The 21329-nt window shown below is 40.4% G+C and overlaps 3 protein-coding genes and 1 non-coding gene across 4 annotated transcripts; 2 read left to right on the top strand and 2 right to left on the bottom strand.

Moving 5' to 3' along the window:
- Positions 1-611: 611 nt before the first annotated feature.
- Positions 612-2879, bottom strand: LOC141429352 (uncharacterized). The gene is made up of 2 exons (XM_074089640.1): positions 2799-2879; positions 612-1122 (listed from the first exon to the last, which is right to left on the bottom strand). The coding sequence occupies exons 1-2, from the start codon at positions 2808-2810 to the stop codon at positions 781-783; spliced, it is 354 nt and encodes a 117-aa protein (XP_073945741.1). The 5' UTR covers positions 2811-2879; the 3' UTR covers positions 612-780.
- Positions 2880-8571: 5692 nt separating this feature from the next.
- Positions 8572-10414, bottom strand: LOC141429351 (uncharacterized). The gene is made up of 2 exons (XM_074089639.1): positions 10356-10414; positions 8572-10285 (listed from the first exon to the last, which is right to left on the bottom strand). The coding sequence occupies exons 1-2, from the start codon at positions 10368-10370 to the stop codon at positions 8759-8761; spliced, it is 1542 nt and encodes a 513-aa protein (XP_073945740.1). The 5' UTR covers positions 10371-10414; the 3' UTR covers positions 8572-8758.
- Positions 10415-11966: 1552 nt separating this feature from the next.
- Positions 11967-20296, top strand: LOC141429484 (uncharacterized). The gene is made up of 5 exons (XM_074089798.1): positions 11967-12547; positions 13385-13581; positions 16039-16122; positions 16848-17110; positions 19006-20296. The coding sequence occupies exons 1-5, from the start codon at positions 12015-12017 to the stop codon at positions 19054-19056; spliced, it is 1128 nt and encodes a 375-aa protein (XP_073945899.1). The 5' UTR covers positions 11967-12014; the 3' UTR covers positions 19057-20296.
- On the top strand, positions 16223-16341 carry LOC141429951 (5S ribosomal RNA). The gene has a single exon (XR_012451586.1). It is a non-coding gene; the product is annotated as a 5S ribosomal RNA (ribosomal RNA).
- Positions 20297-21329: the final 1033 nt, after the last annotated feature.

Here is a 21329-nt window from a genome sequence, read left to right as displayed (position 1 = left end):
TAGGCTGGGATGATGATGATGATGATGATTTATGAGACCTTATATATGTACTACCTACCTTGCCAACTTAACCCGTCGTATGCGGGAACTAAAAAAAGTACTGAATTCTAGTCTCGTCTGTTTTAATAGTCGTGTAAAAAAACAAAAAGATAGCCTTAAATTTGGCACGGATCCGCGGCGCGTCTAAGCATAAGACGGGTTATTAAAGTTGAAAACCTTCGATATTGTCTTTTAAAAGATCAATATTTCAAAAATGGTTCAAACTCACTATCACGTAAAAAATCCGCATTGAAATTGGCCCATCCGTTGGAGAGCTACGATGTCACAGACACACAGACATTGGTGTCAAACTTATAACTCCCCTATTTTTGCGTCGGGGTCAAAAAGATCTATTCTGAGGAACTATGTCATCGATTTTAGTTATAAGCAAAAGTACATTCATAAATTTAAGAAGATCATACTATATCATACCCACGGAAAACAAAATGAAAGTCCCCTGAAGACGTTTTTTGTCGATGGCTATCTTGTGAGAAAGGGATACAAGCAGATACAGGAGTGATGCTATGAAGATTCCATTTTTTTTTAAGTGAGGTAAAAAACATAAAACAACATAAATTTTCAAATTATTTATTGACCTTTAGACAGCTGAACAGAAGAATTAATTTGGCACTAACACTCGACGACACCATTAAAGTTAACCACTAATTCAGACCATGCTAGTAACCCCCATCGTACACTTAAGTTACAAGTATCATCTGAAGTAGCTAAGACCTTCGGGCTTTAATGCCACCCGTGACCCAAGCCCAGAAGAGGGGCGCTATAGCCATGAAGACCAATGGGAGCGATGGGTGCAGCGATGCTATGGCTAACCAAAGGCGCGTGAGCGATGGCGTGTCCTCCGTATAACCCGTGTCCTAACCCGTGGTTATAAAGTCCCAGGCCGTGACCGTAGTAGCCAGCTCCCAAGCCGTGGCCGTAGCCTAGGCCTCCGTAGCCGAGACCCCCGTAGCCTAGGCCCCCGTAGCCGAGACCCCCGTAGCCCAGGCCTAGGACGCCACGCTTCTCGTTCTTTTTCTCTTCTGCACCGTAGACGGCAGCTGCGGCCAGCAGGAATACGCACAGCTGGAAAGAAAAGGAGTTTCATTAGTAAACATTATTCTTATTGTATTCATCATCAACATCAGTCTTTAGTATATACTGCTGGACATGGACTCCCTCAGTGAGCACCATTGCGTCCTGTCCTCGGCTCGACGCATCCAGCTTCTACCAGCGGCCTTTCGCAGATCGTCACTCTACCTATTAGCTAATTACCTATTATTTATTGTATTAGGGACACGGTTTACTGTCAGTGTTCCTACGCTGTTTTCCCTCGACCAATGATAATGACCACTCAAGAGTGTAGCGACTTAAAATAACGACTGAATTACACCGGAGTACGTGTGTTTTTAAAATTTTGCGATTTTGAAACATTAAGGCGGAAATAGCTCCCGGTCTGCATACAATCGGACTGAGCGCCCATTTTCTTTATACCTATTATGTTGTTTCACAAAACTTGATTTGTAGAGTTGTCATTGTTCGCAGATCGTGACCAGCGATGTCGCAAGCGCAGGCCCGGGGTTCAATCCGAACCTATCATTTACCGATACCTTTTCAATTGCGAGAAAATGCTTAATACATTATTACATTCTAGAGGTAATTATATGATAGTCTGTTTGGTCTTAGTTGGAGAATCGGCTAAACAACAGTCAGGGTTAGTGTATGTCAGTCTGTCTATAATGTACTGCTATCGTTAGCCACTGTAAATTTTTCAATAATAGATAATTAAGTCATTAGCTAAGTAGAATGCATCTGGACATTTTTGTGGTTTTCTATTTGTCTGGAACGCGTGGAGATATCAAGCTGAAACTCTTGACATACTGACTCTGAACAATAAAGTGATCCTATAAGAGTTCCATTATATCTTTTTAAAATACTGCAATTAGCATGCATATTCTTTTAAAATTATTCAGTATTCAAAATTTGATATTATTTCTATCACTGATCTATATTCAAGTGGATGACAAAATTACGGTAAAATATTGTGAGAATCGACCACAACATACACGTATTTAAAAAATACAAATATAGTGCTATGTATAAGGTGTTCTTATGTTCTACCCTAATTGGGCGTAAAAATATGCTATCGCTAAATTTCATTTGAAACATCTACATTCAGTCAGCCATCTGCATACCTTAACAAAGTCTGTACTAAAAAAGATCGAGCAAAGCGCTATCTTTCTCTATTCAACGAGGAAAAGCTGGAAGTCTCTTGGGACCATTTTAAGATTTAATTCAGCTTTATGGTATTGTCTATTATTGTTATTTTTAGTTAAGGTATAATGCAAGGTGTCTTTGAATTCTAGTTTAGCCGAACGCCCTTATAAAAAAAAATTCAAACTTTTTGATTCAAAGTGAAGTACCCCTTTGACGCCGTACAATCCAAAACATCATCTATTGAATCTTATGTATTGAAACATTTGTTAGCTACCATTAAAAATCCCAGACAACATTTGTAAAAATATCCCATCTGCTGAAATATTCCGCAAGAATTTGGAGATACATTATATACCTATTTATCTTCATAAAACAATGAAAAAGGTTGTAAGTAATTCATTAACAGTGGCACAGCAAAGTACGCCTAAATCAAAAGTTTACTTAAAGTACATGCACATGTTTATGGCGCGCAAGTTTTAGCGTTATCCATTTAAATACAGATCCGTGGTTTATACGTTAAATGAAGACTATAAAATAGGACTTACGATAGCCTTCATGTTAGCGTGGTGTATGCTCGAGCACTGGCCCTAGCTTAGGAGACAGGGCTTTTATACGTGCCTGGACCTAAGCCCCTCTAGTGCCCTAGGTAGCCTAAGTACTACTCGGGGCCGCTGGGCTCGGAATGACGCGGACAAATACAAAAAAAATATTTTCAATAAAAGTTTATCGGGTTCACCCTAGTTTCGTTTTTAGAATACTTTCTGTAGATAAAAACAAAAAGTTTCTAAGTTCGTTTAATGTTTCTTTCTCTTGTGTTGTTCTCTTCGTTAGTTTTTATCTTCTCTCAATACCTATAAAGATTGCCTGGGACAAATCGCTTTGTAACAAAAAGATCGCCCTTTCTTACCTTGGGAATAATTCCAAATAATTTTTTCAGCATTCTTTTATGAGGTGGATTGTAAAATTTATTCACCATTTTCGGTAAGTAATTTTATTTTTTCAGATGGGATTTCAGAAATCTCTTTAAAAAAAAGTATTGATCTTCATATTTAAAACTATAAGGTACAATACAAAGCCGTTTTAAAGACAAACGTGGCAATAATAGTAAAATTAAAAGAGAACTTTAAAAAAAACTTAGTGAACGATTAAATAAGAGAATTTCTGTACGTTTTTTGCTCCGACTGTACCTTGTGAGAGTAATCATGGCCGATCCCGGTTGGCAGCGGATTGTTTCAAACACATACTGATGAATATGAATTGCTTATGCGTACATTTAAGTTATAAATAATAATCAAGTTACAAATTACTCTAGCACTCAAATTTAATTATTGTTCGGATAAGTGAATGATTAGAGAACTTCACTACAATACTTGAGGTCCCGCGGGTTGGACCCCCCGGTTAGGCTATAAAACTAACTACAAAAATCGATTTAAGAACTTCGCATTGTGCCATCCCACTCGCGCTAATAGTATTTAACAAGAGTGTGAGAAGTAGGACACGATACAACTCATGGTTTTTAAATGTAATCATGCAAATGAAGTTAGAAGAACCTATAACCAACCAAAAGTTGGAAAACCCCCGACTTTGACACTTCAAAGTTCAATAGTTCAAAAACGGCTGAACCGATTTTAGTGAAACATGTCTAGTCTAAGAACCATCGCTAGAAAACCTGTTTTCAAATAAAAAAAACGCATTCAAATCGGTCCACCCGTTTAAGACCTACGGTGCCACAGACATACAGACACACACACACACACACACACACAGTCAAACTTATAACACCCCTCTTTTTGCGTTGGGGGTTAAAAACTGTGAGATGATGATCCTACCAGTTCAGGACCACTGCACGCCACTGGTGGTTACCACTAAGTATAGTCAGACCACTAAGTTTACCACAGGCTCTTAACGCACACCATGGAAATATACTCAGCGGCAGAAACTATGGCCCTTAAAATATGTATGCAGTAAATAGGTCATTTTGTATGTACCATCAGCCAAATATGTGGTTTGCCACCTAAAGCTGATAATCGTTTGCTTGGCATAAAACAATAATGCCAATAGACGTGTCTGTCAACTTGAAAGTTCGACTTTAGCGACATATTCATTTGATAGGAACTTGTTTAAAAATTGATAGACCTTTTATTTGGCTGATGGTACGGTGGGCCAAATTTCAGCCGCTGAGTATATTAGCCATATGCCATGCCATATGTAGTGGTTGCAATAAGAGAGAACCCACGATTGTTAGAGTTCCTCAGATGTATGTAATTCGAATGTCCTAGCGCGATCTCCATTAGGACTCATAATAACACGTTATGCCGGATACCTGCGCGGGCGCAGCGCACGTCAAATGGGATCCAAAAGGGGCTTGTTTCATAGAACTATAATGTACTAGCTGTTGCCCGTGACTGGCCAATAATTTATTTATCCTACTATTATTATAAACTAGCCGTTACTGAGGGGCTACTACAAAACTCGCAAATCGAAGTACGTATCGCACCGTCCCTTTCACTCGCGTATTAAATTACATAAGCATCAGCGGGACGGCAACATGCGAAGTTCGAGTTTTGCACTTCGTGGTATAGGGCCTGTCCGCGTGTAATTCGGATATCGCCATCCCGCGGGAAATATGCAATTTTCCGGGATAAAAACTATCCTATGTCGATCCCCGGGACTCGTACTATCTGAATACCGAATTTCGTCGAAGTCGATTCAGCGGTTTAGACTTAATGAAGTAACAAACAAACAAACAGACTTACAAACTTTCGCATTTATAATATTAGTGGGATGCGAAGTTTGTAAGTCTCTTTGTATGTTTGTTACCTGTATTCGGTATACAGATATGAGTCCCGAGGAAAGACATAGGATAGTTTTATTAAGGAAAATTGTATTATTACCGCGGGATAGCGATCAACGAATCCCGCACCCACGGAGTCAGACTTAATGAAGAGACTTACAAACTTTCGCATTTATAATATTAGTGGGGCTTGTAAGTCCTTTGTATGTTTGTTACCTGTATTCGGTATACAGATATGAGTCCCGAGGAAAGACATAGGATAGTTTTATTAAGGAAAATTGTATTATTACCGCGGGATAGCGATCAACGAATCCCGCACAGACGGAGTCGCGGGCAACTGGCTAGTACCTAACTACTAATTAAAGAAAGAAAGAAAGAAGACAAAGACACACGAATTAAATATTAAGTTAAACACGCAAAAGTGAAACGGCGGACTTCGATTAGAAGTATTGCCATTTTCTGGACCCAAGCACTCACTTTGAGATCTTTGCACCCAGCTGTGAGACGTATAATATAGGCTGGGCGAGATCCTTTCGAAGCCGTGGTGGCCTAGTGGTTTGACCTATCGCCTCTCAAGCAGAGGGTCGTGGGTTCAAACCCCGGCTCGCACTCTCTTCCCCCGGCTCGATTCATGTGCGGAATTACATTTGAAATTTACCACGAGCTTTGCGGTGAAGGAAAACATCGTGAGGAAACCTGCACAAACCTGCGAAGCAATTCAATGGTGCCGCACTGGGCCCGCGTGGGAACTACTGCCCAAGCCCTCTTGTTCCGAGAGGAGGCCTGTGCCCAGCAGTGGGACGTATATAGGCTGGGATGATGATGAGATCCTTTCGACTGCCATAATTTTATAAGTCATAATGTAATGTTTGTCATTTTTCATAAATCTTTAGATGGTCAATCCTGTAGAATTCTAATAAGGTTAGATTAGGTTTGTTTTATAACAATTCTGAAAAATAAGTGGTTTCAGAGAAAAAAAGAGTTATTTCAAACATTAAATTATGACTAACAATTTTCGACCTTTCGAGGCTGGGATGATGTTTCGTGAAACAGGCCCTGCACCCAAATAATACCTATGTACGTGCGTGGAAAACAGTCGCCTCTGTTTCGTAGTTTTGCAATGCTGGCTCGAATTAAACGCGCTTATGATTGAGATTGCACTGACTTGGCCATTCCAAATGCTTAAGAACCTACCTATAGTGTGCACTGAGAATTGGAGCACTATGAACTATTCTGAACATGAAACTACCGTGAGACGCACTCATTAAATATATTGACCCGGATAACTCACGTCTTACGAGTAAATTGAGTTTAGCCCGACACGTTTCGGGCTAATCCGTCCCTTCCTCTTCGGAGCAACGCGACTCGGCGGCTGCTGCAACACGCACGTGAGGAAGGGCTAAGGATTAGCCCAAAACATGGCGGGCTAAACTCGATTTAAGACGTGAGTTATCCGGATCAATATATTTAATACACAATATACTTATACACATAACTACAACTAATAGCTTACAAGTTGCTTTTTTTTAAATTTTTTTGTCGTAAAGAGAAGGCTGTTAAAAGTTTGAATACAATGTCTGTCTGTCTGTCTTTGGCATTGTAGCTCTAAAACAGATAGAGCTTCGATGCGATTTTTTTTTACTTGAAAGCGAGTTTACTTGCGGTGGTTCTTAGTTGTTTTTGAGATTTTGAACTTTGAAATAACAACGTCGGGGGGTTTTCAAACTATCCTAAGTTAACTTAAGTTGTACGAGTATTTTATTACAACCTTTGATTTAACTCGAAGTTCGAATTTTCATCACTTCCATTGATCGATCGATTGATATGTAAGTACCTTAGTAATATGTATAAGTCGATCAGCAAGAAGGCTTCTATGAAAATGGAACATTTTTGCAAACAACTGATTGATTCAGACTAGGTACTTTATAACGTTTTAAACTTTCTTGATTTTCACTCATAATCATATTAAAAATACAAACTGAAATATAGATGCACAGAAAAACCAGAAAAATAAGACCATCACTGGGAATCGAACCCAGGCCCTCGGTAATCCGTACCGCGTGCTATACCGCTACACCACTGATGGTCAACGGTGCCGACACGAATTTCCCCTATGCACCTCATATCTCAGCTTGTTTGTTTCTTATTTAGCCACTTAAGCAGTGACGCTAGCGACATCTATGCCGTAGCCCTCATCGAAAAACTTTTTCGGCACTCCATTGGAACTAACCGCTCACCCGGACAAGAGATATCGTTACTAAGCAATCAAATTAAGATTGGTTTTTGGAATCTTTTTGTAGTATCGTTTTGTAGCGGTATAGCACGCGGTACGGATTACCGAGGACCTGGGTTCGATTCCCAGTGATGGTCTTATTTTTCTGGTTTTTCTGTGCATCTATATTTCAGTTTGTATTTTCAATTTAGGTTTTACGGGATGACCGTAAAAGTAAAAATTTGGAATTGAAATAAAAAATACAAAAAGATTCCAAAAAACCAATCTTAATAATCATATTACTCGTATGTGTTAGCGTGATAAGTCTCGTTGGTGGTATTTTGATTATAGGTACTTTGCAGAAAACCTTAATTAACTACGATTTTCTTACCGCCTGCTCCTTCTTTATTCCAGCAGGGCTACTACGAAACTCGAAACTCGAAGTTCGTATCGTACCGTCCCTCTCGCTCTCGTATTAAATAGTATAAGTTTCAGAGGGACCGCACGACACGAACTTCGAGTTTCGAGTTTCGTAGTAGCCCTGCAGTAACGTAGCAACGGACTAGTAACTAGTACCTAGTAGCTCGCCTACCTACTGGGCCCGTTTCTCAAAGCATATTAGTCTAATAACATTAGTGTTTAGTCTCATAAATTGTATGACAAAAGAGACAAAACCACAGAACAGAAGTAATAATAAGATAAGATCTTTATTATTACTTCTGTGGACAAAACACTAATATTACTAGACTATCATGCTTCGAGAAATGGGCCCTGGATGAGTCCCATACTTAACTCATGTGCCATGTGTTTATTAACCAAGACCGTTGCACAGATTGCACTGCAACTGCAACCACGTGTGCCCTATTTCGTGTTCACCGGTTAGTGGACTTGTCCACCGACACGTGTGATGTATGGATAGCAAGCTTCCTAAACGCGATCTAATTATTTTCTTACTCTGTGGCGAAGTGACAGGTGACAGCTAAATTAATGTTATTTAATGGCAGATTTGTGATAGTTGTTGTTTAGCAATTATTAAGTACAAGCTTTTATTTAACTTACAGTGTTTTTGTCTATGTGTATTCCTGTTATTTTTATTTTTCATCTACTTATATATATTTACAATTTGCTTTGTTTTACTGGCTTTAACAGCTAATTAAAAGATTAATATAATATTTGTCATGAAAAATTACTTTCTGCCAAGTTTTGATTATGTATTTATTGAAAAAGTTAGAAAGTAAGGGTAGGTACAAATAAAACGAATAACACAGCTTTATTTATTTCTTAAATCTTGGATTAGAATAAAACACTGCCATACAATGTGAATTTCATTTTAATTAAAAAATAAATAATACCTAAAAACTACGTTAATCATACGTGTAAATAACATTAGTTAGGCAATATAGGTACGTTGTGAAATATCTCCCCCGAAACTCGTTTATCACATCACTCCAGCGAACTATAACATAATGTAAATAAATGCTAAGCGGTTGCGCGATAGGCTACCGGAAATGGTCGAGAGGACGATCGAGGGGTAGCTGCAGCCCGAGTGGGATGTGGTTGTGGAACCTCTGGGGCTCCTCTCCCTCCTCGCTCCGACCTTCCAACACATGCTGCTGGGCCGCACCATACTCCTGTTGCGGTTGACCGTACTCTTGGCCTGGCTGCTGATTAAAATCTTGCTGTTGATGATGAGCAAACTCCTGCTGAGCATACTCTTGTTGAGCCTGCTCGTGCGCTTGCTGGGAAAAATCATGAGCGTGCGCGAAATCCTGGTTCTGCTGATGATAGTCCACATTAGGTTGCCCGTACTCCTGCCCCAGCTGATGTTGATGATGATTCAAGTTCTGTTCGTATTGCGCTTGCTCTATCTGCTGTTGAATGTGATGCTGCAGCTGGTGCTGATATTCGTGGTACTGTTCCTCACCCGTGTGGTGCTCGTATACTTGATGTCCTTGCTCCTGAGTGAAATGATCATGAGGAGCGTAATGTGTCTCCTGCGTTGGAACAAGGTCGTGTTGATTGAAGTGGTGTTCTTGAGGAGAAAGGTCGTGACCGTGTGGCACTGGAGCCCAACCGTTGTGGTCAACATGGACCGCTGGCTGCGCTGGCTGCAAGTGCAATGTGTGCTGAGGAATGGCCGCTTGTGTTGGATGCAAGAAAGTCTGTTCTACCGCTACCGCTGGTGTCGGCTGTTCTACCACGCCGTGGGTGTGGTCCGGCAACACGTGAAGATGTGGCTGAGGTCGTTCCAGGAAGACAGGTCCAGGAGCCGGCGCCACAGATGGAGCTAGCGGCACCACTGACTGGTGATAATTCAGCAATGGATATCTAGGATAAGTGGCGAAGTAGGAAGTCTGCACGGCGTTACCAGGTCTTATCGCATAGGAAAATTGTGGAGCGTAAGGATACAAGGGAGCAGTGACCGGCGCCGGTTGAATCGGAATGGGTGCTGGTAGGACTGGCTTTAAGTGCACGTGGCTTTGAGGTAATATGAACTGAGGAGACGCGGGGAGGATAGGTGTGACCGGCGGAGGTGCAGGAACGGGTTGTGCTACAGAAACCGAGGGTTGAGGAATAAGAGTAGGGATGGATGGAACTGCTGGCACTGCAGGGACCGCATGAGCTGGTAGAATAGGCAGTACAGGTCTCGGAGCAACATGGTGATGGTGATGGTGGAAATGTTGGTCCGGCTTCAGCGCAAACTTATGATGTGGGAACTTGAGACCGTAGTGTGGATGAGGCACCGGAACTTTATGACCTACCCCGACAGGATACCGATGGATCAGCGGATGCTGGAGGGGCACTTTCACTGCAGTCACAGATGCAGTAGGAGGATAGGACACCACTATAGGCTTCACTATAGAATGAGTGACGTGAGGGATGTCGTGCCCATACTTGTAAGGCGGTGCAGGAGAGAAGACCCCCCGTTTGTGATGCTTGAGCTTTCCAGCGAGTCTTCCGACCAGCTTGGACTTCGCGTGCAGGTCTCCCGTCGCCAGGCACACGCATGCGCAAAACACCGCGATCTGAAATACACCACGAAATTTCATTGTCACTGCCACTTCACTGAACACACTGCATTCCTTAGATACTCACTACTGTAAACCTCATAACGTGGCCGGTCGGCGCGAGTTCTGTCCTTCAACGAAGTGTAGCGGTTCCTTTCTACCCATACTTATAACTTAAATGCAACCTAATTAGTATGTAGCTGATGTTCCGTTTTCACTCAGGGCAGCCGGACGCAGCTTGATCGTCCTTGCGCGATCGTTGGACCATTCCTACCATCTAAATTCTTCTTCCGAATATACAGCCACTCGAAACTCAGCCTTCAGCATATGGAATACCGTTGGGATTCGTAGTGGTAGTGGGTCGTCTAAAACGTGCTCGGAGCTTGCTGCCGTCATTCTTGTAACACGCATGCGTGCGCGCATACTAATCGATCAAGAAACGTAATCCAGAGAAAATTGTAGCATGACAGAGACGGACTTAATAAAATTGTTTTTACCGTTGTACGAGTACGTATGTATGAGTCAGTATTTCCGGATGGTAGGGCCATGAGCAAGGTCCACCCGGATCGCTACCATCTTCTTACATGCTAATCCTGACGCCAAGCAGCCAGCAGTGCTTGCATTGTTGTGTTACGGCGTGGAGAGTAAGATAGCCGGTGTAATTACTGGCATAGATGTGAGATGTTGATTCTCTCTTCTAAGTTAGTAATACATTATGCAACTCTCTCTAGTATGGAGATCCTGTGGTAGTGGGCTAGTGGCGTTCACTTAACATCAAGTGACGTAATTGCTGTAGTTGCAAACCTATTTCGTAAAAGTAAATCTATGAATTTTTTGGTAGTTCACTATCAAACCACTGTGTGGTTTTGATGTACCTAACTAAGAGGAGAAAATCCCACATTTGTGGTATTGGGGTGACCTCTATTCTATCACATAGTCGGTACTCTCAGGTTCTGTTGCAACTTGTAATAAACTAGCTGATAGCTAGTTGATAGCAGATATATTAGATATATTGTGTAGCAGATATATTGTAGCTGATAGCAGACTTCGTCTGTTTCCGCACGGAAATTTCACACTTTCTATGTGTAATCAGGAATAGTTTTGTTTTACACTTTATATTGACATTGACAGTTAACAGTAAATGATCATAATTAAGTCAGATTATGTGACATAAAATTAGGAATAGTTAATCATCAATTAAATATATTTTTGTAATCGGTTCGGTAGTTCTAAACATTACCTCTACCTTTTTTTTAAACTCTATATCCAAACAAAAGAACTGTGCAACACATAAAGTACCAACGCATAAAGATTAATTAGAATTCTTTTAGAATTAGAAAAGCCCAGAGTACGGCCCTGTGGCAAGACATCGCAGGCAGCTCACGTCCGTTGTTACCAAATAATACGGCGATCACTTTCGTCGCTCTCACTGTCGCCCGCCCAAACAGCTGTGGTAATGTAATACTCCATTTGCTGTGCCTTCTACGGAATCTACTGTTATGCGAGATGAGGACCACTTTGAACCATTTTTAGGGTTGTTATCCTATTTTATAACAGTGGACAAATAAATTAGGACATTTTTCAAAACTTTTTTTTATTGTATTATTTCTGGTCTAAAACTACTGGTTTCAGAACGCAGCCGCTGTAATGTCACTTTGATTGACATTGATTGACATATTTCGCGCAAAAATTGCGTGTTGTGGTGTTGTTTCGCTCTTCGATTTCGATTGTTTAGTTTGACGAAGAAATGAATGAACACAGTGACGACAATGTTTGTAGGATATGTTTTCAAAAACAGGACACAATATTTTCTTTATTTCGAAAGCAGAAGGGTTCGTCCCCTTACGACAAACTCGTAAATTATACGAAGCTTAAAATCCATGTTGACGACGGAGGGCCGTGTTCCATTTGTTTACAATGCCTCACAGATCTCGACACCACGATCAACTTTTTAAACCAATGCGAAAAATCGAATGAGATCCTGGCAGCTAGATGCAGCCGCATTTCAGATAAAAAAGAAAATTTGAATTTGGAATGCGATGTAATAAGTGCCGTACCCAGTTTTACTCAAGAAGATAGCAGTGATTTCGGTGCAGTGCCACTTAAGAATCATTTGGACTGTTTTGATGGACAACGTAATGAAATATTAGTGACTGAATCACAACAATGCCCTGAATGTGGGTCCAAACGACGCTGCAAGCACTGGGTACCTCCGGGTACCTTTACCTGCCAGTATTGCCAGAAAGTTTTCAACAGAAAATTCAATTTTACCCTGCACCTGTAAGAAATCCCTAACTTCTTTATTTCTACAGTAATATGTAGACTTATTTTTTTTTAATGTTGAAGCAGTGGACATCTTTCGGCTGAAGATGATGATGACAAATTTTTGGGTGACACTCTTTCCCGGCCCGGATAACACCGACATGGAAATACCGGCCCTGTTTTTTGTGTACACGCCCATAGAAACTGACAGGAGCTTCTATGGGCGTGTACACGAAAAACAGGGTCGATATTTCCATCCCGGTATTATCCGGGCCGGGAAAGAGTGTCACCCAAATTTTTAACAAAAATATACCAGGCCACGGTGCAATAAAAACATGCCATAATAAATCCCACTAATTATTATAAATGCGAAAGTTTGTAAGTCTGTTTATTTAACCGTGAACTGATTTAGATGAAATTCGGTGGATAGCTTGAATACTGGGAAAGGACATAGGATAGTTTTTATTCCAGAAAATTTCGCAGTTCCTGCGGGATAGCGATAAACGAATTCTATACAAAGTCATAGGCAAAAGGCTGTTTTTTTTTTTTTTTTATTTGATTGGATGGCAAACGAGCAAGTGGGTCTCCTGATGGTAAGAGACTCCTGGTGGGTTGCTTACTCAATAAATAGAATAAAGAAGTAGAAAATTTGCAAATTTGAAAACCTCCTTTTTGAAGTTGGTTAAAAATCAATGACTTTTGGATTATTTCAATAATCATGATGTTTCCATCCCGTAATTCCAGGGTAGGCAGTTAGTAGCTTGCGCTGGAGCACTCAACTGCCATTGCCTACTCAATGCACGCCATAGTGATCAAGCATAATAGTGCAGGCATAAGCTGGATGGTATGTTGCAGCGCGCGTCACTTGGGCGCGCGTTCGTTCTCGTGCGCGTGCGGCGCGGCTGTGCTGACGCGCGCGGCGGCGGCGCGGCACTGCGCCCCCCGCCCCCGCCCCCGCGCCCCCCGCGCGCGCCGCGCCTGCCCCGCGCCCGGCTGTCACAAGACGTTCACCACCAACACTAACCTCAACACGCACTACAGGACACACAGCGGTGATTAATTTTTACTTAGGTAACCATTTTCTATGTGTGGGCAGGGGCATGTAACTGAATATCGAAAATTGAAATATCTGTAGTTAAAATATCGATGGCCAAAATAACAAACCTAACCCAACCTACTTTTGATGTTTTGACTGTCGACTTTTGAACATTAGATATTAGATATTATGCCTCTCCTTCGGATTTCCAACTTCCCCTGTCGGTGATTAGTTTTTAAATCTTATATATATATATAAAAGAAGAAACTGACTGACTGACTGACTTATAGATCAACGCACAGCCCAAACCGCTGGGTCTAGAAACTTGAATTTTGGAATATATGTTCCTTAGTAGGTGTAGACGGGCACTAAGAAAGGATTTTTCGAAATTCCCACAGGATAGGGAATAAATGGGATTTATATTTTCACTTCGAAATGACCCTATTTCAGTAACTATAATTATTAGAAACTTCAAATTTGGCATGCACGTAGGTAATACTCACAGCTAAAAATTTTTTTCAGGATTTTACAAAATTCCACGGGATAGTGAATTAAATGGGATTATATTTTTCACTTTTAATTATGACCCTATTTCCATAACTATAATTATTAGATACTTTAAATTTGGCGAGCAAGTAGGTAATACTAACAGCTAAAAACTATTTTTCAGGATTTATCAAAATTCCTACGGGATAGGGAAATAAAATGGGATTTATATTTTCGCTTCAAAGTGGCCCTAACTCCGTAATTATAAATATTAGAAACTTCAAATTTGGCATGCAGGTAGGTAAAAACTGTTTCAAAGATTTTCCGAATATCCCACGGGATAAACGAATAAAAGAGGATTTTATATACTTACCAACTGAATCAGAAAACGCATACGCTAAACCAATAAAACTGGGGACTGGAGATTTGGCAACCTGATGTAAATCTGGTAACAATTATTTAGCAGTGACATCCTGCTCATCCTGGCGAGGATCGTCTCCGTAGAAGGGAAGTCCTCAAAAGTTGATGGCAGACTTTACATGATTGTTGAATTTCAATGACAATGCGTTTATATGATATACACCGCCTGATGCTGCAGCCAGGGTCGTCTGCTGATGACGAACTCCTCAAGGGCTCATAGCATAGATACGAAATTTTACATGTACGTTCAACGAGCTGACACAATTACTTTGCCCACCCGCGATCTTTATATTGGCTACTTTTGTGCCCATGCAATGTGTGTTCATGCAGTTCCTCCACCTCCACACTGTAAGAACACACAAATCACACAAATCCATCTATCACCACCACCACTTTAAACTGACGCGTTTCGAACTCAACCAGAGCTCATCTTCAGAGCAACACAACCGTTCAGCATGCTACGGTGTGAAATTTGGCATAGATGAACCTAAAGTAATGCAGAGGTGCACTAGGGCAAAGATTAGAGAAATAGAAAGAATAGGAAAATATCTCAACTTTGTTTGTTTCTTTGTTTGTTGGGGGTCATCTCTGAAACTATTAAGATGATTTAAATAATTATTTTATCAATAGAAAGATACATCCCAGATTGACAATAGACTACTTTAAAAAAAATTACAAACTTTCCGCACAATAAAAATAAGTTTCAATTTTTAAGCAGATTTTCAAAATTATTCAATAATAGAAAGCTACAATGTGTTCTCTAATCGACAATTAAGAATATAAAAATAGATCTTAACAGTAATTCATGTCCCGCGGGAACTTTACATTTCTCGGGATATTAATCCTATATCGTGTATGAAGTCGGGGCAAAAGAAACGCCTTAGTATGTACTTCGTTTTCTAATATTCCAACCTGAATCAGCGAAGCAGGGTTTCAAAGTTGGTAAGAATCATAATTAATTACGTATGTAGGTCGATTTTTGTATTACAAAATTTGCACCATCTGTCTAAAAAAAAACTGTCTGTATTTGTATTTCCATATAATCCTTCGAAAAATTAATCAAAACACGAAAAAAGGATCGCAGAAAGTAAATGTATGTTACTCCAAATTTAACGCGAGCGAAGCCGCGGGCAAAAGCTAGTATAATATAATCAAACACCACTGCCGGTCCATGGACCCGTCCGTGCTTGGCTGGGTGTCACAGGTGCGTTGCCGGCCCTTGAGAGACTGATAAGCTCGTTTTAAGTTTCCTGGAGCATATTAGACATCATTATTATCTATAATAATACGTAGGCTAGATAGATTTCTAAAAATGTAGTTAAGTATCCATCTAGTCCATCTGTTAGATTATAAGATAACCTAACCTAACCAATTTAGTAAAGTTGAATAACCCTCGAAATTATTACTTTGAAGTTCAATATCTCAGTAACGGCTGAACCAATTTTAATGTTTCATTTCTAAGAACCACTGCAAGAAAACTCGCTTTCACTCAGGCCAAGTGAAAATCAATCTTATACCAATGTAATAAGGACGTAACTAACTATAGTTTTTTATTGACTGTTCCCAGGCGAGCGTCCGCACGACTGTACTGAGTGCGGCAAAAGCTTCACCTGTAGGAATACTCTCAACGACCACATGAGAATACACACAGGTTTGTAATCCTAGTTAAAACTGCATGGTCAATCAATACTTTTGAAGAGATGAATGACGTCAAAAGTTGTATAAAGATAATGTTTTTCGAACCAATGTTTGCCAACGTCCATACCACGTTGAATACACCGGTTCTCGTCCGATCACCGAAGTTAAGCAACGTCGGGCGCGGTCAGTACTTGGATGGGTGACCGCCTGGGAACACCGCGTGCCGTTGGCTTTTTGCATTTTTATTTTTATTTTATAAATAAAACAATTTGCAGTAAGATTTTACGATTAATAATTAAAAAAGTTATTGATTAAAAAAAAATGATTTCGTAACTTCTGCATTTTACTCATAGCGAAACTTAACAGTTTAACATTCAATTCCCAATTTTTTTTTTATACTAAACAATCGAAAAATTTGATACTTATTATTTTTTTACCGAAAAAAGTCACCCCCAAAAGTTTAGTCTGTCTTGTGACTTTTTTAGAACAATATGTCAAAAATATTGAAGGTGTAAATGGCGCCATTTTGAGTTTTTTTTGGTTTGTATTCATAGTCCAATCCACGGTTTACCCGCGGTATTTTTGCTTATTCTGTAATAAAAATGAACCACGCTATATAAATATAACCTAGGCCTAGGCAAACCCCATCAAATAACAGCCGAAATCAATGGAATTTTCATAACTCCTACGTTTTCCTCATAGCAAACACCTACGCTTAACACTGCCCAACTCCTTCAGGCGTCAAGCCGTACATCTGTCCGGTGTGCGGCAAACGGTTCGCGACCAACAAACTGTCGTCGCACATGTTGTCGCACACGACGGCCCGGCCGCACGCATGCGCCGCCCCGGGCTGCGCGAGAGCCTTCAAGTCGCGGCGCGCGCTGACGCTGCACGCAGCAACACATTCGCCGAATCGGAGGGCCCATGCGTGCGGGGTGTGCGGTATAAGGTACAACCATAAGCAATCGCTGAATAAACATGTGAAGAAACAACATGCGGAGGTAAGTCTTAGAATAGTTATTTATGTGGCTGGTGCATAATGAGAGGCATTAAAGTACGAGTGTGGTTATCACACGAGTGTTTTAATGCCTAATTATGTATAGCCGCATACATAACTTTATGTTCAGATATGGCCTGTATTTTGACTTTGACTTTGACTTTGACTTTGACTTTGACTTTGACTTTGAATAATAATTATTATCTACATGCATGTCATAAGTTTTCTACAATATGTATGTACAGATATGCATTGTTAAAAAAAGTATTACCGTACCGATACTTTAATGTGAACATTAAGATGCACCCGCAGATACCAGGTTTCTTAATAAAGGCCATTTGATAGTCGTTTCTGAACATATAATAGGGAAGTTATGATATGCATGTAGATAAACTTAATTTTATGACATCAATGTACAATCGAACACTGATTTAATATATTCAATTCGGGACGTATCATTGTTACCTACATAAAAAAACTGATTGCTTAATATTTGTTTCGTATGGGCCCCAATTAGGATTGATTCATGTAAGTACAGTCGAATGCAAAAATATATACAAGGTGGGAAGAATCAATGGGCCCTGGAGGGCACTACCTTAAACCCTTTAAGTTGGTAATTGTACTGAAAGGAAACATTTCTTTATTTTTAAAATGAAACAAAACTGCATTCAAAGATCTTCTAAACTTCCCTTGTGTCATAATTATCATAATTTGATTGCTTAGTAGCGACATCTCTTGTCTGGGTGAGCGGTTGGTTCCGAAAGAATGTGACGTCTCTCGATGAGAGCGGAACATAGATGTCGCTAGTGCTGCTGCATAAGTAGCGTAGTAGAAATAAGCAACCTGAGATATGTATGCATAGGAAAAATTCGTGTCTAGATTCCTGTCCAGCGGTGGTGTAGGGGTTATAGCACGCAGCACGGATTGCTGAGGACCTGGGTTCGATTCCCAGCGCTGGTCTCTTTTTCTGGTTTTTCTGTGCATCCATGTCTCAGTTTGTATTTTCGATATGGTTTCACGGGATACCCGTAAAAGTAACAAATTCGGAGTTGAAATAAAAAATACAAAAAGACTCCAAAAAACCAATCATAATTCCCTTGTGTCGCCCGGGAAGATCTTTGAATGCAGTTTTGTTTCATTAGCTAACTAAAGGATTGTAGTTGCTCTCCAGGACCAATTGATGTTTTCCACCCTGTATACAGTCATAGCGTCAAAACATGTATACGTCGACCTTATGTTTAGTAGCATAAAGGTGTATAGATATTTGTAACGTCTTGGTAACATATAATATGTTTATGCTTTTGACCGTACCTTACCTACCTGATTCAGGGTGGAACCTTTTATCAATAAATTTCGCTACCTATAATTCCCTTGACATAATCTAACCAACAAAAAGTTGGAAAACGGCTGAACCGATTTTAATACATTTGTCTAAGAACCATCGCTAGAAAACCTGCTATCAAATAAAAAAACCGCATTCAAATCGGTTCACCCATTTAAGAGCTACGGTGCCACAGACAGACAGATAGACACACACACAGACACACATAGCGGTGAAACTTATAACACCCCTCTTTTTGCTTCGGGGGTTAAAAGTATGGGATGTCTACATGAGTGGTACAAAGGTACATGAATCAGTTTGTTCGACTGTATAGTCGCCATCAAATATTTCTGAGCGACCAAGGTGGTCAAAAATATCTGCACATGCACTCTATTATTAAGGTATTAGAGATCACCTTGGCCGCTCAGAAATATTTGATGGCGACTGTACCTGTAGGTACGTCTTGTATAATATTATATAATTATGTTTATCCGTTGCCTATTTATCCATAGTACAAGCTTTGCTTAGTTTGGTCAATTGGGGTCAAGTGTCCCATGATATTTATTTATTTGTTTCAGAAATTGAACGATGCAGATAACACCGCAATAGACAGCCAAACAGCTCAGTGAACTGCCTCTATTATTACAAAGTGTTTCAAATATATTTCGGAATATTTCAGTAGGTTTGGTTAGTTCGATGAAACACTCCTGTAAATATTTACATAACAAATGTTTCCATACATTACGTCCACCGAGTTAAGTCTTTGACCTCGAATCCAAAATTTCGATGAATAAATCACCATCTCCTTCATCTTACATAACCAGCTCTTTAAGGGGCCAAATATTTCGTACCTATTTCAAAGAAATTTCGGAATGTGATTGGTCACTTTTACCGTCAATTTAGGTTCCAATAAATTAGGTACTGTGGGGACTGTAACTTGGTAAGAGCTTAGGTAAATCGTCGGAATTTCTTATCGGAGTTTAAATCTTACATTATGTTTCTTTGTCCACAATTAGTAGCATATTATTTATTTTGTGAATTGTACAAATTTCGACAAAGAGGTCGCCCGAAGAATCCAACTCGGCGTTCGGGAAACTTCGTGATGTCTTCTCGTCCAATATTCCGCAGTGCCTGAAGACTAGAGTCTTCGACCAGTGTGTGTTGCCAGTGATGACTTATGGCGCTGAGACGTGGTCCTTGACTGTTGGCCTCTTAAGAGGCTCAAAGTCACGCAACGAGCTATGGAGAGAGCTATGCTTGGAGTTTCTTTGCGCGATAGAATCCGGAATACGGAAATTCGTCGAAGAACTAAAGTCACTGACATTTACGGGTCTGTCTGTGGCCAATTAAAAAAGAAAACAGCTTCTTGCGACTTCTGAAAAGTAGTAGTTTTTTTTTAAATACAATGTTTTGTCATGACACGGCAGTTCAGCCAAGCTAGCCCAACCCAACCCAAGTAGGTATCTACTGAAAGATTCTAAATTAATTTTGAAACGCCTTGCATAACTTATTAGCAAAATTGTATGCGAATAAACCAAAGATTAAGAAATTGTACCATTATTTATGCATGACTGAGTGCGAGTGCAAAATATGAAACGGTATTAGCTTACGTGACCGGTCATGGGCGCAAGGTAGCGGCCAAGGTCGGGCGGGGAAACTAGTCGTGGTTATTGAGTTTAGGGGATAAATTAGTGTGAGTTGTCAATCTATACATATAAAATCAGCATAGGTAGTTCAGTTACATGGGTGCACACTCACCGGGGTTCAGCTGAGAACCAGCGCTGCAGCTCTGGTTACAGGGCGACGGCACATGCTGAGCTGAGTCCTTTTGGCATCACACTACAGCACAATGTCTCTTATTTTCCTCTCTTCTCCTATTTATGTTTTTACTGTGTTTTTCTTGTCAATAAATGTTGTGAGTTTGAGTTTGTTGTGAGTTTGAAAATTGAAAGTCCTGACTGACTGACTTATACATATATCAACGCACAGCCCAAACTGCTGAAGCTAAAGGCTTGAAATTTGGCACACATATACCTTGAGTGCCATAGAGGCACACTAAGAAGGGATTTCAATGCGAAATCCCGGAATTTCAATTGTAACTACCAGATCGAATAGTTAACGCGAAGCCGCGCGGGTAAAACTGTACATCATCATCATCATCCCAGCCTATATACGTCCCACTGCTGGGCACAGGCCTCCTCTCAGATCAAGAGGGCTTGGGCCATAGTTCCCACGCGGGCCCAGTGCGGATTGGGAACTTCGCACGCACCATTGAATCGCTTCGCAGGTTTGTGCAGGTTTCCTCACGATGTTTTCCTTCACCGCAAAGCTCGTGGTAAATTTCAAATGTAATTCCGCACATGAATTTCGAAAAACTCAGAGGTGCGAGCCGGGGTTCGAACCCACGACCCTCTGCTTGAGAGGCGATAGGTCAAACCATTAGGCCACCACGGCTGTGCAAAACTGTACCTAGTGTGAAATAAAATAAAAGTTCAGGGCGGTCAGGTAGGCTTATGGAGCGCCCTCTAGCGCCATCTAGTTATCATTTAAGGAAACTGCTACATCCTGCATTGCGCTATCGAAGTTTCTCAAATCGGATGCAAGTATAAAATTTCCGACTCGCTTATTTGGACTTTGGTTCCAGGCGTAACATCAGCCTGAGAAGATTTCTGTATAGTGGCTTAATTTGTACAGAAGTACACTTTCTATGAGTGATTTGTTTGTGAAATATTCAACTTTAAAGTGCAAATTTTCATGAAAATCGAGCGTCCCCCCCTCTAAAATCTAAAGCGGTGGGTGGAAAAATTTGAAAAATTCAGGATGGTAGTAAGTATATCAAACCTTCAAGGAAAACTATAACGGCTAAGTTTGCTTGAGAATTATTAGTAGCTTAATAGTAAAT

The sequence above is a fragment of the Choristoneura fumiferana genome, chromosome 7 (assembly GCF_025370935.1).
Source record: "Choristoneura fumiferana chromosome 7, NRCan_CFum_1, whole genome shotgun sequence".
In the NCBI taxonomy this organism is placed as follows: domain Eukaryota; kingdom Metazoa; phylum Arthropoda; class Insecta; order Lepidoptera; family Tortricidae; genus Choristoneura; species Choristoneura fumiferana.
The sequence above is the reverse complement of the archived record's forward strand: the minus strand, read 5'-3'. Positions and strand labels throughout refer to the sequence as shown.